At 57.2% G+C, this 24,693-nt stretch overlaps 1 protein-coding gene across 1 annotated transcript; it reads right to left on the bottom strand.

Annotated features, from left to right (window-relative positions):
• Positions 1-378: 378 nt before the first annotated feature.
• ACE (angiotensin I converting enzyme) lies at positions 379-20,397 on the bottom strand. Its single transcript, XM_014956463.1, has 25 exons — positions 19,905-20,397; positions 15,989-16,156; positions 14,480-14,567; positions 14,093-14,236; positions 13,671-13,862; positions 13,414-13,511; positions 12,731-12,903; positions 12,040-12,263; positions 10,328-10,472; positions 9,937-10,035; positions 9,582-9,704; positions 8,894-9,105; positions 8,209-8,345; positions 7,760-7,918; positions 7,308-7,395; positions 6,975-7,118; positions 6,552-6,743; positions 5,873-5,970; positions 5,406-5,578; positions 4,734-4,957; positions 4,199-4,343; positions 3,896-3,994; positions 2,828-2,950; positions 1,518-1,705; positions 379-1,238 (listed from the first exon to the last, which is right to left on the bottom strand). The coding sequence occupies exons 1-25, from the start codon at positions 20,112-20,114 to the stop codon at positions 1,042-1,044; spliced, it is 3,843 nt and encodes a 1,280-aa protein (XP_014811949.1). The 5' UTR covers positions 20,115-20,397; the 3' UTR covers positions 379-1,041.
• Positions 20,398-24,693: the final 4,296 nt, after the last annotated feature.

The raw sequence follows: 24,693 nt of genomic DNA on the forward strand, positions 1-24,693 counted from the left end.
GGGCTTGGTGACCCCCCCACCCCAACCCTTTGAACGGTTCAGGCCTGGACTTTGGGGATTTCTGGCCATGATTCGCTGATCCCAAGATAATTGGGAACTGGAGGACGGGAGGTGATCGTTGACCTCGGAGCCCCCCCTGGCTCTTACATAAACACGTGTCATTCCAGCACTGGAACCACCACAGCCATGAGCTCCAGACCTGTCCCAGCTTGGGCTTGGTGACCCCCCCACCCCAACCCTTTGAACGGTTCAGGCCTGGACTTTGGGGATTTCTGGCCATGATTCAGTCCCTTCCTTTGGACAACGCTCTGTGGTGAACCCACGAGCTGTCAGCTGTCCTTTGGCACATGCTCTGTGGTGAACCCACGAGCTGTCAGCTGCCATGGGAGCCACGGTGCAGGGGAGGATGAGGATGATGGAAGGGGATGCTGAGCTTTCATCACGGGGATGGGGGAGGTTGGGTGCTGCTGGTGTGTTGCCCCAAAACCAGGATGATCCCCAGGGGGTTGGAGTTGCGCTGGCTTGGGATGGCAGCTCTCCTGCTCGAGAGCCGTGCCCCATTGAGATTTGAGTCCACCCACAAGAAGGAGCTGAGCTGCTGCTCTGGGGGGTGACAAGACATGGGTTTATTTTTCATCCATGCAAGCGAGCAGCCCGGCAGTGGGCAAACTGAGGGTGGGAACGTGCTCTGTCCCTCCCCAAACTGCCCTCTGTCACATGAAGTCCCTATGGCTTTGCCCGCAGGTCAGAGATGGCTGGTGGGTGCCCAGGCTGGTCCGGCTCCCAGCCCGGGTGCAGGGGCAGCCCCCGTGGTGGCTCCGTGCCTGCCGGTGCCTGAATTTCTCTTCCCCTGATGCAAACGTTGACAAATAAATAGCTCTTTTCTGCTTTGGCTCTTGCATAGTGGAAAAAAGAAGTCTGACCTGAACGGAGAGAGGAGTCCTGGGCTGTGGAAACCCATGGCTTCGTTGGCAAATGTGCCCGTGGCATCGCTGCCAGCCTGCCCAAATGCCCATGCTTGCACCCTGTCCATGCTCCCCCTTATTGCAGTTCCATTTCTGAGCTGGATTTGAAGGCCCTTCTGGCTGAGAAGAACTTGACTCCGAAGAAGATGGTGGTGATCAGGAAGACGAGTGCCAGGGCAAGCAGGACCCAGCCGCCTGCTGTGGCTTGATTGCTGTCCAGGAACATGCCCAGGAAATTGACTTGATTGGTGGTGGTGGGTTGGGCTGGAGCAGCTGGAAAATGGAGAAATGAGACATGGTTGGTGCTGGTGGCTCTGGGCTGGGGTGTGTTGGGTCACCAGCTCTCCCTTTGCTGGTCTCTTGGATGCCGTGTCCCCTTTAGACTTGGCTCCATGGAAGATCAAGGAGAAGCATCCAAACACCCTGTGGTTTTTGGGGTGGCCAAGGGGCACCAAAATAACTCCACCTCTCCCACATGCCCCATCCTGGCCCTGGTGAGGGCTGAGCTCTACCCCATGGTGGACCTGCCATTCTTGGCTGAGCCCTACGTACCTGTGTAAGGAGTCCAGCTGTACTCAGGCCACCCCAGGACCTCCTTGTTCTTCTCGTTTTCATTCACCAGCCATGTCATGAGTGGCTTAAAGTAGCTCAGCAGGGCATCAGCTGACATGTTGCGCTGCCCTGTGATGAGCTCCATGGCTTCGGGCCAAGGCTTGCTGAAACCCAGCTTCAGGGCCTCCCTGTGGCAGGAGAAATCAGCTCCAGTGGGTTCCCCATCACCCTCTTGGCCACCAGCCCTTCCCCTTTCCCCAGGGCTTGGGGATCTTGGTATTAACATCCCTGAGTACAGTCCATGCCAGCCCAGAGCACAGGGAAGGAGGGTTGGTTGGGGGAAAGTGGGGGGGATTTACATGGATTAAAGCCCTCCAGTGAATCCATCCTGATGGAGAGCCCTTCCTGGGTGAAAGGGCTAATTTTGCGGGTGCTTTTCTTGAAGCAAGGGGGTTGTTTTCTCTAAGGAACAGGGGGCTATGGAGGAGGAGGAGGGAGGGAGCCTTCCACCTGCCAGGGTCCCAGCTACCATCTAGTGGCTGCTTTGGCAATCACAGCCCCAGCGCCCAGCCCAAGGTGTCCCCCCACCCGGTGTCCCCCAGGGCCAAGGACCAGAGCATCCCATGCTGGGGCAGGGAGGGGATGGATGACCAGGGCCTGCTTTGCTGGGGACAGAAGTATCTTGTTTCTGCCCTTCTGGCATTCTGGCTTGTATCAAAAATAGTGTGACCAGCAGAAGTAGGGAGGTGATTGTGCCCCTGTGCTCAGCACTGGTGAGGCCACACCTCGAGTGTTGTGTCCAGTTTTGGGCACCTCAATCCAAGAGAGATCTCGAGGTGCTGGAGCAAGTGCAGAGGAGGGCAACGAAGCTGGTGAGGGGGCTGGAGAACAAATCGTATGAGGAGCGGCTGAGGGAGTTGGGGCTGTTTAGTGTGAGGAAGAGGAGGCTGAGGGGAGACCTCATCACTCTCTACAACCACTTGAAAGGACACTGTAGAGAGGTTGGTGCTGGTCTCTTCTCACAGGTAATTAGTGACAGAACGAGAGGGAATGGCTTCAAGCTCCAACAGGGGAGGTTTAGATTGAACATTAGGAAAGAATTTTTCACCCAAAGAGTGGTCGGGCATTGGAACAGGCTGCCCAGGGAGGGGGTGGAGTCCCCATCCCTGGCTGTGTTTAAGGGCCGTTTAGATGCAGTGCTGAGGGACATGGTGTAGGGGAGGACTTTGTAGAGTAGGGGAGATGGTTGGACTCGATGATCCCAAGGGTCTCTTCCAACCTAGATGATTCTATGATTCCCAAACACTTACCCCAAGATCTTCCCAGCCTCCTTGGACTGGTAGATGTCACACGTGTGCAGGGGACCTGTGTGCCCAGCTGCCTTGCAGAGTGCCTGGTGGAACTGGAACTGGATCACGAAGCTGACAAAGTACCTGGGGGTGGTGGAGAGGGGTGAGGACACGGGAATGGACCCTACTAGTGGCTGTGAAAGAGAGGATGTGGTCCCCCTCATCCCCTGGTTGCACCCTCCCAGTCTGGAGAAGCATCACTGGCTTTGGAGCTCCACCTGCACCAACTCAGTCCAATCTGCTGATGCCATTTCTGCTTTAGCAAGTGTTTTATGACTGCCTGGGTGGACAAGCCCCATCCTCCTCAGATAGGGAGGAATTCTTCCAAATCCAGCCTTCTCCTCTGAAACTTGGTCAGGGTCCTCAGAGCTTTCCAGTACCCTCAGGACAGAATCCACCAAGTATCCCACCAGCCATGAAAAAGGGTGTCATTGCTGGCATCTGAACCGGAGACCCTGCTTCTGGGTCTAAGTGGTGTCCCTTCTGCCCCAGCCCTGCTTACTCACCTGATGTAGGGAACGTTGGCAGGGATGTGAAACTTTGCCCCAGGGTCAAAGTCATCTTCAGACCTTGGTGCTGGTGGGCACAAGCCCTGGTACTTCATCCTGCATCAGAGAGGGAGAGTTAGCCCAGCATGGGGAGGAGAAGGTGGGGTAAGCTGGGAGGGGACACCGTGGGGTGTGAGGACGGGGTGAGGATTTATGTGTCCCATTGTGTCCCATTGCAGCCATCTGGACCACAGGAGCAAACACTTATTGGGACAATGGCCAAGACCCTTGCACCAAAGAGGGGTCTGAATTCAAGCCCACCTGAGATTCCACCACTGCTGGTTGTACTCGTCCTCCTTGATCCGTCCATCAAACACCTTCCAGCGCCACTGGTCCATGAGGTACCCAAAGGGCAGGAAGGCAATTTTGTCCAGGGCGATGCTCATCAGGTAGTTGAAGGGTGTCATTGCTGGCATCTGAACCGGAGACCCTGCTTCTGGGTCTAAGTGGTGTCCCTTCTGCCCCAGCCCTGCTTACTCACCTGATGTAGGGAACGTTGGCAGGGATGTGAAACTTTGCCCCAGGGTCAAAGTCATCTTCAGACCTTGGTGCTGGTGGGCACAAGCCCTGGTACTTCATCCTGCATCAGAGAGGGAGAGTTAGCCCAGCATGGGGAGGAGAAGGTGGGGTAAGCTGGGAGGGGACACCGTGGGGTGTGAGGACGGGGTGAGGATTTATGTGTCCCATTGTGTCCCATTGCAGCCATCTGGACCACAGGAGCAAACACTTATTGGGACAATGGCCAAGACCCTTGCACCAAAGAGGGGTCTGAATTCAAGCCCACCTGAGATTCCACCACTGCTGGTTGTACTCGTCCTCCTTGATCCGTCCATCAAACACCTTCCAGCGCCACTGGTCCATGAGGTACCCAAAGGGCAGGAAGGCAATTTTGTCCAGGGCGATGCTCATCAGGTAGTTGATGTCACTTTCTGCCCAGGGTGGGAAGGTGTGAGCAAGGCAGAACTGCACCTACCCCTCCACCCTGTATGGGGTGCTCTCCACCTGAGCAGGGTGTCCCACCAGATCCTGTCCCTCCATGCATGCGAAGCCACCGTGTGTGTCCCTGACCCCTTGCACCCTGCCCAGCCCACCCTGAACCTCTGCATTTCCATCTCTCCCCAGCAGCTCCCCCAGCCCTTTCTGTGTGGTCCTCACCTGTGTTTTCCGTGACTTGGTCCAGCACCAGATCTTGTCCCCTCCATGCATGCGAAACCACCGTGTGTGTCCCTGACCCCTTGCACCCTGCCCAGCCCACCCTGAACCTCTGCATTTCCATCTCTCCCCAGCAGCTCCCCCAGCCCTTTCTGTGTGGTCCTCACCTGTGTTTTCCGTGACTTGGTCCAGCAGCTTGATGCTGTGCAGGTGTTTGGGGGTGGAGACAGACAAGGCCATGACATCCCCAATAGCCTCGTGGAAGCCAGGGTTGGCCCCGTCGCGGAATGAGATGGGCTGGTCCTTGTACTGCAGGAAGTACTGGACGTGGCCCATCTCGTGGTGCACTGTGATTAGGTCATCCATGTTCACCACAGTGCACTGCTTGATCCTGGACAAGGACATGTGGGATGGGGGGAGAAGGGAGGGCAGTTCTGGGGTGAAAATCTCCAGGAATAATCACACCTCCTTGAGCTCTTTTTCCCTTTGGTCCCCCTTTCCATGTGCCCCCATCTCACCCCATGCCAGGCCAGGCTGGTCCTACTTCATTGCATTTTTCCCTCTTTTCTCCTGCATCTCCTGCTGTCCCTACCCATTCATCAGCTTTTCCCTTCTCCATGGCAGAGCCAGGAAGGCGTTGATTGCCCTCCACCATGTAGGCTCCTGCCAGCAATGCCCCATGTCCTGGCTACCAGTGGCAATGCCAGAGTGGGACTGCCACAGCCATAGGACAGCAGACACTGCAGTGGCATCGGGCTATGTCCTCTTCTTCTACCAAGACATTGCTATCTGTCCCAGCACCACATCAGCTGAGGCCACCACTTGCTCCCCACGGGCACCTGAAGTCCTTGCGGTTGTAGAAGTCCCAGGCTGAGGCATGACACACCACCTCCCGCCCATCTGTTGGTTTCTCAATCATGGACTTGTCCCAGAACTCCTGTGGCATGGGGATGAGGCCCAGAGAGGTAAAGAAACGGTCCGACTCTTCAAACATCCTCTTGGGTGTCCAGCCCTGGGGAGAGAGCAGACAGAGGACCTGGTGAAGGGCAATGGGGGATACTAGGGGTGCTGGGGGAGGGGAAGGATGGGGGGCCATGGACAGCCTTATTCCTCTGGGCAGGGGAGGTCTTTTGGGGACAGATAGAGCTGGATCCAGCCCTTGGCATATCCAGGTGGGAAGAGAATACAGATGAGCCATGGAGTTTTTTTGGTAGCACCAGAACATTTGACAACGTGGGTGGTGGCAACAGCCAAAGCGTGCTGGGTCCTAAGGAGTTTCCCCAGAGCAGCCTGGAGAAGCACTGACCTGTTTTTTCATGGCTGGGGTGGCATCCACCTTGGTGGCATCCGGGAAAGGTATCACCAGGTCAAAAATGTTGGACCATGACTGGGCCCACATGTTACCTGGGAAGAACAGGAGGACAATGCATGGCAGGAGGAGACAAGGAGAGAAGAGGAAATGCATCCAGTTATTCCTGATTTCTTCACAGAGTGGATCGCCCTGCCTGGTCCCTGCCCTGCCTGCACAAGGGTGATGCAAGCAAGAGCCTATCCACGCATGAGAGGTCAAGTCATGCTGAGCTTGTTGCCCTTCCCTGGGGCAGACTGGCTTCTGCAGATCCACCTCCTGGGGCTTTGGCCCTTTGGCCAGAGCTGAACAAAGACCAGTCTCAACTCTTGGCATGACCTGGAGCAAGCTATGCCTGGTGGGAGACACGGTTCTGCTTGAGCACCTAGCAAAGCCCTTACCTAAGAGGTGAGCAGGGATGGGACCCTTCAGGTTTCTATCCACGCATGAGAGGTCAAGTCATGCTGAGCTTGTTGCCCTTCCCTGGGGCAGACTGGCTTCTGCAGACCCACCTCCTGGGGCTTTGGCCCTTTGGCCAGAGCTGAACAGAGACCAATCTCAACTCTTGGCATGACCTGGAGCAAGCTATGCCTGGTGGGAGACACGGTTCTGCTTGAGCACCTAGCAAAGCCCTTACCTAAGAGGTGAGCAGGGATGGGACCCTTCAGGTTTATGTGCTCTGCACCATATGTTTTGTATAGGGCTCGGCGCACGTATGCATGCAGGTTGAGGTACAGGGGCTGCAGCTGTAGGTACAACCTCTCCAGATCTTCCTCGAAGGTGGGCGTCTCATACAGGGATCTCCAGTAGGCCCCATTGTCTGTGAAGCCTGTTGAAAAGAAAGAGTAGAAGCTGTTAGATACTGCTGTTCTTGGGCAAGAGTCTGTCTTGCTGCTTGGACACCCCTGGTCCCTCCATATCTATGAGACAGCAGATCTTGTGGTAGTTGGTGCAACTTCCACACCCTCAAGATTTTGGCCCTGAGTTGGGCAATCAGTCCGGTTCTCTGCTTATAAGGTACTAAGGCTGTGGTGGGTCTGTAAGGGAGTGGGACACTGACCATTGAGCACAGCTGCCTTGTTGCTCAGTTCCACATATCGCTTGTAGTTGTTCTTCATCTTCTTCCCAGAAGCATCCCGCCAGCCTTTCCAGGCAAAGAGGAGCTTATCATAGTCCCGTGAGTTGGCCATGAGGTCTGTGAGGTCTGGAGAGAGAGCAATGAAGCTGAAGTGATGATGTTGGCTGGGCTGGTATGATGTAATGGTGCCAGACCCAATGTGCTGCTCAGGGGCCATCACAGAGAAGGTCCCTTCATGATCCATGTCCCTATTAAAAATTCCCTCCTTTCTGGGCCTCTTGCAGATGACTCACTGAACACCCTGCCAGATCTTACCAGGATCCAGGGGGAGGCAGACTTTGTTCTCATCGCAGACCTTGGCTACGCTGTATGTGGTCTCCATATCTGAGAGGATGGTGTTGTACTGCAAAGAAAGTCAAATATGTGAGTTGGTTGTCTTACATCTGCTCTTGGAAAATGTCACAGCCCATTGAGGTGTTCCCAGGTGATTTCCTCTGGTCCAGTGTGACCCCAAATTGAGATGAAATGGAATCGTAACAGCAGGGACTAGGGCCAGCAAGAAATGTGCCACTGGGTGGGAAACCTTTGGGTGGGAAATCCTGGAAACAAGAATCACGGCTTTGTGTGGAAGGTACCAAACTATCACCTTGTTCAAGGGCAAGGGGTGGCTGCCCAGTGGCATTTCGCAGAAGTTGGGAGAAACTGGTGTTTCCACACAAGGTAGTGGCAAGAGTCACCCTGTCCCGCCCTGTCCCCTTGCAGCTCACCTCCTTCAGCTCGTCCTCAGGCAGGGCTGCCCTCTCAATGACACTCAGCTTCTTGAGGATGCGTATGACACTTTGGTCCTGGAAGTCGGAGGTGTCAAACTGCCTGGCCCTTTTGCCATACACAAGGGTGTGCTTGGACATGGCCAAGTTCTTGTCCAGCTGCGAGGGCAGGAAGGGACAGAAGAGGAGTTACTTGAAGGTGATCTCTGAGACACAGGCCATCACCAGAAACACCCCTGGGCACGCCATGACTGACAACCTCCCCGTGGCTGCCTCTCATGACATGATGAGGGTTTTCAAGGAAAAGGCACCTCCTGGGTGAGAACATTACCCCTTGGCTGGGGACAGAGGCTGCTCTGGCTTTCAGAGCTCATCTGATGTGCCCTGGGTGCCAGCTGCCTGCCTTGGCTGTTGCCTCTCCCCATACAGCCTCAGGGTCGTTCCCATACCATGATCTCCTTGTTGTAGTCGGTGATGTTGGTGTTGTAGACCCAGGATGCCTCGGTGTAGTCGTTCCACGTTGTCTCGGCCGTGCTGTTGTACTCGGCCAAGAACTCTTTAGCTTGTACTTCGTCTGTTATTTTGTCTAGAGTTGGAGATAAATGGAGGGAGAGAAGGGAAGTCAGGAGAGTCCTTCTCTTTGCAAGAGCACTACCCCATGGCAAAACCAAGGTTGAGCTTTTCCTGGAACTGCAATTCCACTGAAGGATGCCACAAATTGGGACCAAGTTGAGCCAAGAAATGGGGGCAGAGAGGTGCTGTTGGGGGATGTCCCATTGGACAGGGGATGGGATCACAGGACACGCTGCATACCCTAGACCCTCCCACTTGGGCAGAAAGGATGCAGCTGGAAACAGATGACCTGTCACACCATGACTGATGGAATTACTACAGCGGCATGGCCACAGCTTCAGACAATGGTACGTCATGGGGTTGGCTAATGGCACCTGCTTCCTGGGAAGCAACACCCTGTGGGACTCCACATGGAGCTCATTATTTCTCTTTTCTCCATGAGTACCTCCCCCACCCACAGCAGAGACCTCCCTCAGCAGTGTCCTGCCTGAGGGTTACTGATGTCCCTCAGGAGACCTCTTCCTGCCCCTCCCCAGAGCCAGGATGGAGCTGCAGCCTTACCAATGCCTTCAGGGTAGCCTTCAGGGATAGGGGGATGCCAGTCAAACTCAGGCCAGCCCAGCACCTCATTGGTTTTGTTGTTCTGCTCCTGAAGCCACTTGGTGACAGGGCTAAAGTATTCCAGGAGGGCCCCAGCGTCCATCTTATCGGTACCAGTGAGGTTGAACAGAACTTCCTGCCATGACTTGGAAGACCCAGCTTTCAACACTTCCCTGCAGAGAAGCGGGACAGCAAGAGCCAGCATGAGGCCAGGGGATGGATGTGAGAAGGTATCTCAGCATTGCAAGGGTTGAAGATGCTATTCCTGAGTGGGACACAAACCTGGGAACTGCCTCTGAAGCCCCCATCTGTCCTGCATATGGTGCCTGAGGACTCCCCATCACATACTCATGCACTTTTTAACACCCAGGGAGTCAATAGGAACCAAACGTGCTTTAGTGACCTCTTGTCTGGGTGGGAGCTCATGACACAGACAATGGCTTTACTCTGGTGAGGACCACTCACCCCACCCCAGTGCTTCCATGTATTTCCATCCATCTATCCATCCATCCATCTGCAAAGCTATTTCTCCAGTCATCTCCACAGCCACTTTTCCTTCCTTCCTTTCTTCTTTCCTTCCTTTGCACACCATCAGCTTCCACGCACACATCTGCCCATGACGATTGTCCCGACCCTCCTCTGTCCCCACCTGAGTTTGGCTCCAGCTTCTTTGGACATGTAGATGTCACAGGTGTGCAGAGGACCATTGTGGTTGGCTGCCTGGCACAGCGCCTTGTGAAACTGGAACTGGAGGATGAAGCTCACAAAGTACCTGCCAAGGAAGCCCATGAAGGTGAGCACTGGGGACAAAGGGAAACAGGGAAGTCCCAGGGAGTTGGGGAAGGCACCCAGTCACACATCAGCTCCCCACCATTTGTGGTCCCAAGCACAAATATTCTCCAGTGTCTTGAGCAGGAGCAGTGCACCCCAGTCCCTTCCCACAGAGCTGAACCCTGCTCCCCCACCTCCCCAAGCCTCTGTCCCCTTGGCAGCACCTCCTCTACCTGATGTAGGGGGTGTTCCCAGGGATGTGGTACTTCGCTCCAGGGTCAAAGTTGCTTTCGCTCCTTGGAACCGGAGCACAGATACCCTGGTATTTGGTTCTGTAGACAACAGAGAACAAGAGCATGAGCATGGAAATAAGGGGTGAGAAGAATCAAGACAGGGAATGGGAAGGCACAGTGCTGAAGAAATCCATACAATTAAGCATGCTTCCATGTACCTCCTTCCTTTCCATCCATCCATCCATCCATCCATCCATCCACTCATCTATCCATTGTTCTCCAGTCATCTCTGTGGCTACTTTTTCCTTTTTTCCTTCTTTCTTTCCTGCCTTATTTCCTAGCACACCCCCAGCTTCCACACCCCCATCCATCCCTGGTGAATGTCCTCTACCTCAGATACCACCAGTCATAGTTGTAACGGCTCGGAGGTGTCCGGCCACTGAACACATTCCAGCGCCACTGGTCGATGAGGTAGCCGAAGGGCAGGAAGGCGATCTTCTCCAAAGCCATCTTCAGCAGGTAGTTGATGTTGCTCTCTGCATGAAACAGAGCCTGAATCAGGTTGGGAAGGAGTCTACCTGGCCAGCACTATGGCCACTACACTTTTTGTGGGCAAGAGGGTGAGAAGATCTGGATGAGAAATGGGGACAGCATTTCAACATATAATTTTTCTCCCTAGAGATGGCTGTGTAGGACACAGAAGGTTTCCCTAGATACAGATCATACTGTGGCAACATGTGCCTTTTTACTAAGTGGGGACAATGGGAGTGACAAGTATGGTGTCCCCTTGCCTTCAGCCTGACTCTGGGAGTGAGAGGGTCTTTGCTGAGTGTAACTCTCATGGTTCCCTCTTCACACTTTCACCCCAGGACCTCAGAGTGAAAGGGCTGTCACCACTGCAAAGGCTTTCATGGTTTAGACCCAGAACCCAAGTCAACTCTAGGATGGTCACCACCGTTTCATGGGGAGTACAGGGGACAGTGACATCTGCTTTCCCCGTTGCCTTGAGGAAGTCTGGGGAAGGAAGGCTGGAGAAGGACCTGCTGGAGACCCAGCTGAGACTGTGGGGTCAGAGAGGGGTTGCCAGCACTGCCCTGAGGGGCCATTGGCTGCCATTGCTACGGTGGCATGACTGCCAAGGGCTGGCTAGTCGGGCAGCGATGCCTTGAGGCAGGGACCATCTGCTCCATGGTGTTTATGCAGCACCGGCCCAAGGCTCTTGGCTGCTGCGATGGCTTCCCCGTCATGAAACGTATTTAATGACAAGGCAGGAGGATCCCGGGACTGTCCCTCCTCTGCAAAGCAGCCGCCTGCGGCAGGAATCTGCGAACGCTTGGCTTCCTCTGCTGGCATCTGCTTTGACTCGTTGGCTGAGAGACGTCAGGCGGGGGGAGAGACTTTTGCCAAGCTGGGCAGTGCCCTGCAGTGACAAGTCCTCCTCTGCTGCGTGGCTGGCAGGCAGGAATGTCACCCGCTGACTGTCCTCGTGACTGTGCACGTAAGTGCTCAGTGCCACCTCCGCAGAGCTACACCGGGAGCTCCTGGGGCGGATGCTTCTTGGCGAGGGAAAGGGGGACGTTGGAAAGGTCAAAGCCAACCAAGCACAAAGATGCTGTTTCCAGGTTTGGGGCTCTGATGGAGAAGGGAAAGGCACAGACAAGCTCTGGAGAGAATCCCTTCTGCCCTCGGGGGTGAAGAGGATGAAGCCGTGTAGGGTCCTACATGGACCCATGGAGCCAAGAAGGGGTTGGGTATGGACCCATGGAGACAAGATAGCTCCTACATGGACCCATGGAACCAAGAAGGGGCTGGATATGGACCCATGGAGACAAGATAGCTCCTACATGGACCCATGGAACCAAGAAGGGGCTGGATATGGACCCATGGAGACAAGATAGCTCCTACATGGACCCATGGAGCCAAGAAGTTGGTGTGTGTGGAACCAAGCATGGGTGAAAGGCATGCATCAGCCGTTGGGTCTTGCCTGCTTTGGGTTGTGTTGCCAGACTGCAGCCCACCCTGTCGTGTCCCAAATCCTTCCTGTTGCCACAGGCAGTGCCTGAGCCCTCCAGGCCACCCGGCATTCCAGGGTGGCTGACGTACCTGTGTCCTCGGTGGCACTGCTGAGGAGACCAATTTTCTTGAGGTGGCTGGGAGTGGAGACAGACAGGGACAGGACATCGCCGATGGCCTCATGGAAGCCAGGGTTGGCCCCGCTGCGGAAGGGGACGGGCTGGTCCTTGTACTGCAGGTAGTACTGGACGTGACCCATCTCATGATGCACTGTGAACAGATGCTCCATGGTCACCGCTGTGCACTGCTTGATCCTGACGAGTGAAAACAGAGCATGGCCTGAGCTGGGTGAGGGACCCTGGCTGCCCCTGCACCCCCTCAATGGGAGGGACCCCATGGAGAAGGGGAAAGAGCCAGTAGAGGGGAAGGAAGAAATTCTTTACTATGAGGGTGGTGAGACACTGGAACAGGTTGCCCAGAGAAGTTGTGGGTGCCCCATCCCTGGAAGGGGGGCCAGGCTTGGTGGGGCTTTGAGCAACCTAGACTGGGAGGTGTCTCTGCCCAGGGCAGGGGGACTGGAACTTGATGATCTTTAAGGTCCCTTCCAACTCTAACTATTCTATGATTCTAAGGCAGGGTAGCATGGTATCCCAAGACCTTGCCCCAGAAGGTGACAGGTTGGGCTGCATGGCCAGGCTGGGGGTACCCAAAATGGTCACCACCAAGGGGGATGGAGGAGAGTCTTCCCCTGTAGTCCTGGCCCCTGCATGACCCCACATACCTGAAGTCCTTGCGGTTGTAGAAATCCCAAGCTGAGGCATGACACACCACCTCCCGCCCGTCTGTTGGTTTCTCCAGCATGGACTTGGCCCAAAACTCAGGGGGCATCTCCAGCAGTCCCAGGGAGGTGAAGAACTGCTCTGAGACCCGGAACATGTGGGTGGCATTCCAGCCCTGGTGGGCAACAGGCACTAGATTAAGGCTGAGGAAGGGGCTGACCATGCCATCATCACCTCTGATGCTCTCCCAACACCGTGGGGATGAGGTGGGTCCCTCCAAGACCAGGGTCCTGCCCCTCTCACCCTGATGGGGAGATCTGGCCCCAGAAATGGGGTGAGCAATCTTAAAAACCACTGAACAATGGTGCTGGTGCACATCATGGGCAGGAGACAGAGCACGGCTGATGCCCTAAGGAGGGCTTGGAGTGCAATGGTGTGGACGCAGCCCCCAGCCCAGTGACTGGCACCAGTCCCACCGCACTGTCCTCCTTTGGCCACCTGCTGCCTCTTTGGTCATTGTCAGTGAGGAATTGAGATAATTTCTTTGTCCTTTCACCCCCTGATCATGGCTTTTTTGCTGTCCCCTATGCAGCTATGAGAAACCACTCCCTTGGGGTCAATGTCATGGGCAAGCCTTGGCCAACTCTTCCCCCTGGTGCCACCAGCAAGCCCCGCAGCCCATCACCTGCTGCACCATGGTGCTCGTGACATCAAGGTTTGGCTTGTCAGGGTAGGGGATCATCAGGTCATAGATGTTATTCCACTGCTGAGCCCACATGTTGCCTGAGAAGAGAAAACAGCTGAAGCTGAGCTGGTGGCAGGTTGGGAGGGAGAGAAAAACACTGATAACTGGGACCTCCCTGTCCCACTATTGACACTGTATGTGCCCCTCTGGCCCCACCAGCACCCCTGGACACAGGCTGGGGGAGTCTTTCCTCTTACCCAGGAGGTGAGCAGGGATGGGACCCTTCAGGTTGACGTATTTGGGGCCGTAGCGATCGTACAGCTTCCTCCGGACAAAGGCGTGCAGGTTGAGGTAGAGTGGCTCCAGCTGGTTGTAGAGACGCTCCAGGTCATCCTCGAAGGAGGGTGAGTCGTACCAGGAGCGCCAGTAGCTCCCTGTGTCCTCAAATCCTGCCGGGGAGGCAGTGATGAGTCCTGGCACTGGCCCCCAGGGGCCACCCCCCAGCCCTGGGACCAGGGGACAGCAGTAGGATTTTTTGCCCTTTCCCCAAAATGGAAATGGAAGTTGGATGCTCAGCTGCATGTGGGATGGGGAGAGCAGCAGAGCACCCCATTGTCCTAGTCCCAGATCCCACCCCTGATGCCTGACCACCCGCTCTGTCCTCTCATCTTGCTCATACCATCCATCTTATAGGCCTCGTTGCTCAGCTTCACGAACTCCTCGTACTTGGCACGCAGAGGGTTGCCCGCGGCGTTGTGCCACCCCTCCCAGGCGTAGAGCAGCTTCTTGTAGCTGCGGGAGTTGGCCATGATGTCTGAGATCTCTGGGACACAGAGGACAAGCAGGTCAGGAGAGAGGGGCAGGACCCCAGTCACATCCCACAGCAGCTCTACAGAGGTGCCACCACCATCGTGCTAGACCCGAACACCCATCCTCACCCCAGGACAACCTCAATGAACATGGGTGGGACCCACCAATCCCAACCCACTGGGGATGTGGGGACTGGGACAAACTCATGGCCATGGGGTGCTCAGCACCCGCAGGAGGAGGGGGACAGGGACCATACCTGGCTCCAGATCCCAGCAGGTACCGTTGGGCAGGCACACCTTGGCTGTGGAGTAGATTTTGTCCATGTCGCTCAGGATGGCGTTGTACTGCAGGGAAGGAGAAGATGTTGGGGCTGGAAGGGGATGGGAATGACCCTTCAGGAGGGATCGGTGGAATTCCCAGCTCCGGAGTGTGCGTCCGGATGGGTGTGGAGGAGGATTGGTGTGTTTACACAGCGTGTTTTTGGTGAGATAAGCGTGTTATCACCCAGGGGTTTTACACCCGTCGCAGGGTGGGAGTGGGGAAGCTCTTTGGGACAGAAAAGCCCTGGGCAGCCACTCGCCAAACCCCCTCAAACACGGCGCGAGCGCTCGCAGTGTCCCGGAGCGGAGCTATTTATAAAACTCTTTGTCAGCGGGGCTGCGGCACGGCCTGTTTATCTAAGAGGGTAAAAAAAAAAAAACAAAAAAAACCCTAATAAGAAAAGCAGGAGGAGGGGGGGGATTTATTTCTGTGAACTTCAAGAACAGCAAACAATAGCAACAGGAGGTTTCCTGGAACCTGCCTGGGGAGCCCATTCCCAGGGAAGGAAATTCCTCCGCTCCGTCCACTCTCTCTGCTCCCATCCCTCTGCTCCGGCTGGGGAGGGGATGGAGAGAGGGGACAGTGACAGGGGATGGTGACAGGGGACGGGGACAGGGGACGGTGATGGGGACAGTGGTGGCTGCGGGATGGAGCTGCCTGGGGATGAGCGAGCCATGGCTGATGTGCAGAGAGGAGACGTGACGCTGTCTGTTATTTGAGAGAGAGTAGGGATGGGTTTCCTGGAAGGAACTGGGGCAGACTCTTCTCCGGAAAGGATTGTATCTCCGGCTTTTCCAGGGTTTTGGAGGGGAGGGCTGTCAGGGAGCCGTGGGCCAGGCTGGAGGGGACAGCAGTGCCAGTGTCCCTGCGCTCATGCGGAGCAAGTGGCTGCCAGCATCAGCCTGGGCAATATTTTCATGCACGGAAATCAAAATCATGTGGCATTTAGGTAAACAACCCTGAAAGCTCTGGACTGTGATGGGGAAGGCTCGGGATGTCCTGATGTCCCCAAGGCACAGCACTTCTGGAGTCAGGAGCTGGGTGGCTGCAGCAGCCCTCCTTTTTAGCGGGCTGTGTCCCCAAGGAGCACCGGGTGAAGGGGGTCAAGGCAGCTGGCCCCCAGCCATGGGCACAGATGGCTCGACTCCAGGTGACGCCCAAGGCCACTCTGTGTAAGCAGGAAATCTCTGGTTCCTACTGGGATAGCTCCAAAATGAGACTAGGGCTGGAGAACAGGGACAGCAGGTACCCCACATCCCTCGGAGATAGCACCCCATGTTCCCCCTCCATCACTCTCTTCCCTGTGCAGAGGCCAGGGGGACTCTCCAAAATGCAGTGGAGGGGCAATGGGCCAGCAACAGAGTCTGGGGACTTGGGAAAAATCCCTTTAAGGGGTTTCACAGCACCCCAGCAGTGCCCAGGGCTTGGCTGGCACCTCACCTACCTGCTCTCTCTTCTCCAGGGGCAGGTTGGAAGGTCCCAGGGTCTGGATGGAGCCAATGATTTTCCTCAGCAGTGGGTCACTGAAGTTGTTCCAGATGTTGCCATAGAGCTCCTTGGCTTTCTTCCCCCACAGCTCCGTGAAGTTTTGCTCCTCCAGCGACGCCTCAACCTGCGCAGCGAGAGAGGTGGGGACTCAGGACCAGCCCTGGGACATGCCACCACCCAGGCGATGGTTTGGGGGCCAGGTTCGGAGCTACAAGGGTTTGTGGGAGCCAGAGGGGATGGGACACGAGGTGGCAGGCAAGGCTGTCCCCAGTCGATGACATTCATGGATAGAGACATCAGCTTCCAGCCGAAGCGGCAACGTCTGCAGCCTCCACTCACCCGCGGTGCTCCCAGCGAGCACTCGCCGAAGTGGCCTTTGAGGATGGTTTGGAGGTGGCTCCAGGGTGTCGTGGCCCAGATGGGGTGATGGGGGGGGTGAAGGTGTCTCCCCACATACACAGGGTGTCTAGATGCTCCCAGGCTGGCTCTAGCAGCTGCCAGACCCCAGTTCAGAAGGAGCTTTGAGATCTGGCTTCATTTTATTCCTATTCCTGCCGTTTCTCACCTTTGCAGAAGCCCAAAGGAAAACTCTAGAGGTGCCACCTTCACTTTTCTCCTTCCTATAGCTCCTTGCTACATCTAGATATTTCTCCTCTGGCTATCTGCAGCCCTTGCCCTCTAAGTGCCACATCTGGGTTTCACCTTGCAGAAGGGCACCCGTTTCCATCGAGCCCCCAATTCTGGGTCTCTCCCCGTCACCCATCTCCTGCCAGCCCCGACCTCCCTTCCCAGGGCCGTGGGACGCCGGGGAGCTGCCGGCGCTGCGGGGGGTTATTTAGGCAGCTGGAGCTGCAGCCACTGGCCGTAAGTTTGGGACAGGGTGTATCGCAAGCGGTCGCATCCCAGCCTGGCTGGTGTCAGCTGTATTTTCGGGAAATGTTGATATTTCACAAGGGTCCCAGCGTGGGTGATGCGCAGGAAGGAGTGAGGTGGTGCAGAGCGCCTGTACCCTGTCCCTGTGCCGTCCCAGCGTGATTTATGGAGCTCATTAGCTGTTATTCGTGGCATTTTTAGCTCGGCTCCAACAAGCCTGGTTTGTTTTATTTTAATCTTTGCATTCCCCTGGCTGGCAGCGGGGAGGGAAGGGAGTCACGGTGCGGCAGGGCGGGAGGTTGGCCGGGGCAGGCACCCACGCTGCCTGTGGACATGATGGTGGGGATGACAAATGTGCTGGGTGGCCCCTGGCTGCCCACCACCAGGCATCCATCACCCCCCCTCGGATATCCCAACACCCACAGCATCACTCTGGGTACCAACCAGCCCTGACCCCCTGACGTGCCGGGGTGCACCAGTCCCAGGGACACCCGGCACTGGAGGGAGATGCTTTTGCATCACCCCAATAAATTAAGGGGTGTCTTTACCCCTCCCCAGACCCCGCTGCAGAGCCGGGGGAGCTGTAGGAAGCAGAGCCCAGCTGTGTTTCATCTTCTCCTCCAGCAGGCGCCTGTGTTTGGTCAGGCGAATCGTACCCTAAACTCTCCTGACAGCTCCGGTGGAGCGAGCCGAGGCCAGCAGCACCGCCCAGGACCCCCTGCCCATGGCCATGCCCACCAGCCCTGCTTCTTCACCCCCCCAGCCAGGACCTCTCTCTGTGGGGTGTCCCTCTGGGGGGGTGTTCAGAGACCCCTGGATACCTGCAGCCCCCGAGTCTCCCTACCAAAACCCCCGCACCCCACTCCCTCCCTGCTCCTGGTTGCACCGAGAAGATCCAGAGGTGCAGGATGTGGCCCAGGGCGCTGGGGTTGCTCTGCCCTGGGCACCTGGAGAAATCTGGTACCCATGAGCAGCCCCTGAACCCCAAACACCATCCCCAGCCTCCTGCCCACAGCCCCAGCTTGCAAGAACTGGTATGCCTGCCTATCCCATCGCCAAGCTCCCTGTCTGTCATTCCAGCATCCCTCTGTCCCCCGAGTCTCCCTACCAAAACCCCCGCACCCCACTCCCTCCCTGCTCCTGGTTGCACCGAGAAGATCCAGAGGTGCAGGATGTGGCCCAGGGCGCTGGGGTTGCTCTGCCCTGGGCACCTGGAGAAATCTGGTACCCATGAGCAGCCCCTGAACCCCAAACACCATCCCCAGCCTCCTGCCCACAGCCCCAGCTTGCAAGAACTGGTATGCCTGCCTATCCCATCGCCAAGCTCCCTGTCTGTCATTCCAGCATCCCTCTGTCCCTCTCTGCGGGGCCAGGGGCTGCTGTCCTGCCTTCTGCCTTCTGCCCTACGTGTCACTTCACTGGGGCCACCTTTCATGGCAGGTCCTGGAGGAGCCCACACCGTGGTGGCCTCAGCCCATCTCATTTATAGACACGTGTGGAGTTTTCCTGGCCCAAGGCTTCCCTGGTTCCCCCAAATCCAGCCTTTCAGGTCGTGTTAACCCTTTAGTGCTCACTGCCTCCCCGTCCCACCACACGCCTCCCTGCTGCCCCATCGATGAGCTGATCTCAGGGGCTGCACCCCCTGCTCTTGCTGAGCTGCCTTGGAAGCTTCAACATTGCAGGGAGCACCTGGTCGTGATCCTCAGGCACTTATTAATGCAGGAAAGGGTGAAAGCTGACCTGGAAATACCTCTGGAGAGAAGTCCCCACAAGGTGCTTTCCTGGCCCTAACCTTGGACTTGGTGTGGCCGGGATGCTCCTCCTCTGCCCCAAGGTCCGTGCCCCACCACAACATCTGCAGCCCTCTCTGGGTGCTTGCCCAGACATCACGTCAGCTCGCCGAAAAAAGGCGGAAGGGGCACTTGGGTGCTCTCGGGTGTCCTGCCAAGTTGGCAGCAGCCAAACCTGGCAGCAGTCTTCTCCCCAGGGCAGGGAGATGGGTTTTCTTCCTGCGGCAGGGCACCCTGTGCCCCCTGTCCCCCGGGGAGCCGGAGGGGTTTGGGGCTGTGTGGCAGCCCTTGGGGTGCAGGGATGATGCTGGGGTCCCTGAAAGCACCTTGGGCATGTGTGGGTTGCACTGACCCTTGTGCACCACCAGCTCTATGGGGTGGCAGGTATATCCCCAAGTGCCATGGCTGTGCCCCCTGCGATGGGGCAGCCACCAGCTCCCTGGGGACAGCAAGATCTGGGGAACCCTCTGCAGCCTGCCCAGGCACCGTGATCCCCTGGCCCACACCGGGCAGGGGCTGTGCTGCAGCTCACCCAAATGAGAGCACCCACTGGGCTCCTCCAAATCCCTGTCCTGCCAAATCCAGCCTAAAAACGTGCACACACACACCCCCCCCCTTCCCACACGCCTGTGGGATGCACACAGCATCGCTCCCTGCACCTCGTAGCCTGGAGTGCTTCCCCAAAGCCGTTTGCATCCCCGTGGGCTGGGGACACTGGGATGAGGGTGGCAGCCTCGGTCCCGATGCCACCCTGTTGCCTGTGCACACCCGGGGCTCCTGGTGGCTGCCCCATACCAAAAACCCCCGGCACTGGGATGCAGTGGGGCTCCGACACGGCACGGGGACATCGTGGCACTGGGCAGGGACAGTAGACACCTGACCCTGGTCTGGGAAGGGGGGAAAGGAAAGTGGAAGGTGCTGGGAGGAGGGAAACACCTCTAAAAATAACCCAGACTCAGTCCAGGAGCAGGGCTGTCACCCGGGGGCAGAGCCTCTCCGAGAGCCAATTTGGGGCAAAACCCTTTGATTCCCAGGTGACAAGTCCCAGCCCTGATCTACCATCCTGGGGCACCAAGAGAGGAGCCCACAGGGAAGAAGGGGATCATGCCACGTGTCCCCACCATGCCTTAGCATCCCCCCCACCCCCGTCCCCGTCCCCGGTGCTGGGGCCACCCCCGCGATGCCATCACCCCCCGTCCCACCACCCACCTGCAGAGCGGCGTTTTCGGTGGTCAGGTTGGTGTTGTAATTCCAGCTGGCCGAGACGCTCTTGAAGAAGACTTGCTCGGCCGTGCTGTTGTAGGCGCTGGCGAAGTCGACGGCCCCTGCCTCGTCGGGCTTAGTCTGGGGGGGCTCCAGGCCGGGCTGAAGGGCACCCACCAGGCTCAGCCCCAGCAGCAGCCCCAGCGCCGGGGGCATGGTGGTGGCAGGAGCGGTGGCAGGGAGATGGTGACGGGGAGGAGGGAAGTGGGGGGGGGAAACCCGTTCGGTGCCTTGCGAGACAGCTTTTCCTCCGCTGCTGGCTGCTTATAAGCCAGCAGCCTTCTCTCAAACCCTGCCCACCGAGCCTGCCTCCCCTCCTAGATAAGACCGGAGCATTTTGCTCTTCCCTTCGGCAGCTCCCGGGCTCGAGGGAAGGAGCTGGGAGCGAGCGCTGCCCTGGGGAGCAAAGTCCCTTTGGCACTTGGCCACACCGGGAGGGAAGGGGAAGGGGCTGGGACATCAGGGATGGAGGAGAGTCAAGGGGAAGGTGGAAAAAACAAAGGGAAAGGAGGAGAAAGGCTGGGGTGGATGGGGTGGGTGGGAGGCAGCTCCATCCCTGCGGGGTCCTGGTCCCCTCAGGGGCTCAGATCCAGCTCAACCGGGCCATGGTGCTTGGCAGGACATCCCCTCCCCACACCAGCATCACGCAGAGAACACCCCTGCAGGTTCCTGGTCCCCTCGGGGGCTCGGATCCAGCTCAACCAGCCCATGGTGCTTGGCAGGACATCCCCTCCCCACACCAGCATCACGTGGAGAACGCCCCTCGGCAGCGCTCGGCCACCCGCCGTGGGGCAGGAGGATGAGTGCAGTGGGGAAAGCACTCCCTTGGGGGACAGCCAAGGTCCATCTCCTGCTGCCTCTTGCCAAAGTGACCCCTTTCCCATCATAGTCTCCTTTTTCGGAGAAAAGGAGTATTTCTTCTGCCCGTGAAGGAAATCCCATCCCATCACACCAAGTGTTTGGGACTTGGAGGAATTAGGCTGATGACAAACAAGTCATGAAAAGTTCCTTCGAAATGAAAACCAGACCTGTGTTGGTGGGCTTGATAGTTCCTTTCTTTTCTTATTTTTTTTTTTCTTTCTAATTAACTAAATCCCTTTCCCCCAGGGCCTGGCCCCACCCCTGGGAGCTCTGCCCGGGCTGAGGTCAAGCCCTGGGTTGGCTGAGTTCATCACCCCTCGTCGGGGCCTCCACCCCATGAGTACACAGTGGACACTTCCCACCAAGGGGAGAGCTTTTTGGAGGTGGAGGAAGAGAGGGAAACCCCTTGACTTGTTGGCCCTGCTGGGTGCTGCAGCTGGGCACCAACACAGCCCCTTGGCATGAGCCCACAGGGTGACCCCCCCATGGCCCCTCGACAAGGGACAAGTCCTTCTGCTAGGGCTGGGGACTCTAAAGGGTTTGCAGAGCCATTTCCAAAATAAAAAAAATAAAGGCATTTAGGAGCCTGCAACACTTTGATGTCTATTAAACCTCCCTCCAAAAATCATAGCTTCCTACCCTGTCCTACCACCAGCTGACGTGGGCACCCGAAAAACCTTTGCTCCTCCAACCCTGAGCCCATTATGGATGTGCAAGAGCAGCAGCACTGCCTGCAAGCCTGGACATCACAGAGAAGCCAGCATCTGCCTACAACCCCTTTGCCGACCCCTTTTCCCCACTGGCCTCAGGTCTCTGGAAACTCCATTTTACTGGGAAGTTGGAAAAAAAAAAATGGTTGGTTTGGCTCCAATTTGGCTGGTGACCAAGTGCCGATGAATGGAGATTTCCTGTGCCCCGCCAGCCTCCGCTCCCGGCCGCGCCGGGGAGGGGTTTTCCCGGCTCCGGGGCCCTGTGGTGCAGCCTCCAGCCCTGGCGGGGTCTCGGGTGAGTGGTGGGGCTGCAAGAGGCAATCTCAGCCTGGTGCTGGTGTCAGGGAATCCCAGCGAGGAAGACCTTTGGTGTTTCCGATGGGTGACCCCGCAGGGGAAGGGCAGCTCTCCATCGTTTTGCACATCAGCATCTCCCCAGGCTGGTGTGAGAGGGGCTGATGTTGCTGCTGCAGGACTTCGTGTTGGGGAAGAGGTCATCTTGATGGCTGCAGCTTGTGGTGCAGCCTCCAGCCCTGGTGGGGGTCTCGGGTGAGCGGTGGGGCTGAAACAGGCAATCTCAGCCTGGTGCTGGTGTCAGGGAATCCCAGCGAGGAAGACCTTTGGTGTTTCCGATGGGTGACCCCGCAGGGGAAGGGCAGCTCTCCATCGTTTTGCACATCAGCATCTCCCCAGGCTGGTGTGAGAGGGGCTGATGTTGCTGCTGCAGGACTTCGTGTTGGGGAAGAGGTCATCTTGATGGCTGCATCTCCAGGGACGCCTGCAGCTCTGTGGCAGCCTGTCCTATAAATCTCCAGCTGGGATCAGGCAGAGAAGCATCCTAGATGTGAGAAGCATCCTAGATGTGAGAGGGTGCTGGCAGGTGAAGTGGCTGATGGCCCAGGAGGGCAGGTGAGATGCCTGCAAGCTTGAAGATGCCCATCGGTGCCTCTGTGCCGCTCCAAATCCATGTGTTCCCCTAAACCCACCAAGGATGGGCTCAGAGACACTCCTGGGACACCCTGCAGAGCAGGGGGACCCGTGTGCTCTCCCCACCCACCTCAGGGGTGCCGGGGTGGGTGATGGATGCCCATCTCCTCCCAGAGCACGGGGTACCCAGGGCTGCTGGCGCTGCAGACCAGAGGGACCGGAGGGATGGAAGGATGTGAAAAATGTGTTGCCACGGAGACGGATGCTGAACCGCTGGTGGGGACGTGGGCTGGGGGGACGCTGGGCGGCGAGATGTGGTGTCCCCAGGCTGGGAGGATGCTTCCCATCGCCTTGTATCGCTGTCACCAGCTGCATGGAGACGCTGTCCTCCCCCTCCCCGCAGCGTGTGTGTGCACGGACACGTGTGCCATGGCCGGAGCAGCGCTGCAGCCTGTTGGGGGGGTGCAGCCCCTCACTTGTGAAGGAGCATGACTTGCTCTCAGCATTTTGGATCAGCTCCTCCGCTCGTCAGACCTGCAAAACCTCCCTTCCCACCGTCGGCAGTGCTGGCAGGGGCACAGGCTGGTGCAGACCCCGGCCCCAGAGCCCCCAGAATAAGGAAATCAGGAGTTTGACAGCAAATATTTCTTAGTGGAGCTGTAAGGTATCAGCTCTGATAGTGTTGGGATGGGAGAGAGCGGGCAGAGGTGGTCATGTGAAAGAGCAGGGATCTGGGGGACAGCCCCTGGGAATATTTGGTGATTTTTCTGGGTATATCCCAGTCCTAGGGCCTCTGGCTGGGGATGCTCAAGCCTGTTTCCCTCTTCCTTTATTATACACCACACTTTTGGCTTTCCCAGCCCATTTCTCAAAGCGTTCAAGGGTGCTTCAAAACTCCTGTCAGATCCATCTCTCTGCACAACCAAGGAGCTTCTGAAGGGGAGAGAAAAGATTCCCTCCTTTTTTTTTTCTTTCTAATTAACTAAATCCCTTTCCCCCAGGGCCTGGCCCCACCCCTGGGAGCTCTGCCCGGGCTGAGGTCAAGCCCTGGGTTGGCTGAGTTCATCACCCCTCGTCGGGGCCTCCACCCCATGAGTACACAGTGGACACTTCCCACCAAGGGGAGAGCTTTTTGGAGGTGGAGGAAGAGAGGGAAACCCCTTGACTTGTTGGCCCTGCTGGGTGCTGCAGCTGGGCACCAACACAGCCCCTTGGCATGAGCCCACAGGGTGACCCCCCCATGGCCCCTCGACAAGGGACAAGTCCTTCTGCTAGGGCTGGGGACTCTAAAGGGTTTGCAGAGCCATTTCCAAAATAAAAAAAATAAAGGCATTTAGGAGCCTGCAACACTTTGATGTCTATTAAACCTCCCTCCAAAAATCATAGCTTCCTACCCTGTCCTACCACCAGCTGACGTGGGCACCCGAAAAACCTTTGCTCCTCCAACCCTGAGCCCATTATGGATGTGCAAGAGCAGCAGCACTGCCTGCAAGCCTGGACATCACAGAGAAGCCAGCATCTGCCTACAACCCCTTTGCCGACCCCTTTTCCCCACTGGCCTCAGGTCTCTGGAAACTCCATTTTACTGGGAAGTTGGAAAAAAAAAAATGGTTGGTTTGGCTCCAATTTGGCTGGTGACCAAGTGCCGATGAATGGAGATTTCCTGTGCCCCGCCAGCCTCCGCTCCCGGCCGCGCCGGGGAGGGGTTTTCCCGGCTCCGGGGCCTTGTGGTGCAGCCTCCAGCCCTGGTGGGGGTCTCGGGTGAGCGGTGGGGCTGAAACAGGCAATCTCAGCCTGGTGCTGGTGTCAGGGAATCCCAGCGAGGAAGACCTTTGGTGTTTCCGATGGGTGACCCCGCAGGGGAAGGGCAGCTCTCCATCGTTTTGCACATCAGCATCTCCCCAGGCTGGTGTGAGAGGGGCTGATGTTGCTGCTGCAGGACTTCGTGTTGGGGAAGAGGTCATCTTGATGGCTGCAGCTCCAGGGACTCCTGCAGCTCTGTGGCAACCTGTATAAATCTCCAGCTGGGATCAGGCAGAGAAGCATCCTAGATGTGAGAAGCATCCTAGATGTGAGAGGGTGCTGGCAGGTGAAGTGGCTGATGGCCCAGGAGGGCAGGTGAGATGCCTGCAAGCTTGAAGATGCCCATCGGTGCCTCTGTGCCGCTCCAAATCCATGTGTTCCCCTAAACCCACCAAGGATGGGCTCAGAGACACTCCTGGGACACCCTGCAGAGC

Source organism: Calidris pugnax, unplaced genomic scaffold, assembly GCF_001431845.1.
Source record: "Calidris pugnax isolate Ruff unplaced genomic scaffold, ASM143184v1 scaffold167, whole genome shotgun sequence".
Classification (NCBI taxonomy): Eukaryota; Metazoa; Chordata; class Aves; order Charadriiformes; family Scolopacidae; genus Calidris; species Calidris pugnax.

Excerpts from the sequence above, each read along its gene's own strand:
- ACE (XM_014956463.1), bottom strand. The coding sequence starts at position 20,114 with ATGCCCCCGGCGCTGGGGCTGCTGCTGGGGCTGAGCCTGGTGGGTGCC. Across the intron at positions 7,119-7,307 it reads CTGCCTCCCCCTGGATCCTG|ACCTCACAGACCTCATGGCC; the intron begins GTAAGATCTGGC and ends CTCTCTCTCCAG. Across the intron at positions 3,995-4,198 it reads CAGCAGTGGTGGAATCTCAG|GATGAAGTACCAGGGCTTGT; the intron begins GTGGGCTTGAAT and ends TCTCTGATGCAG.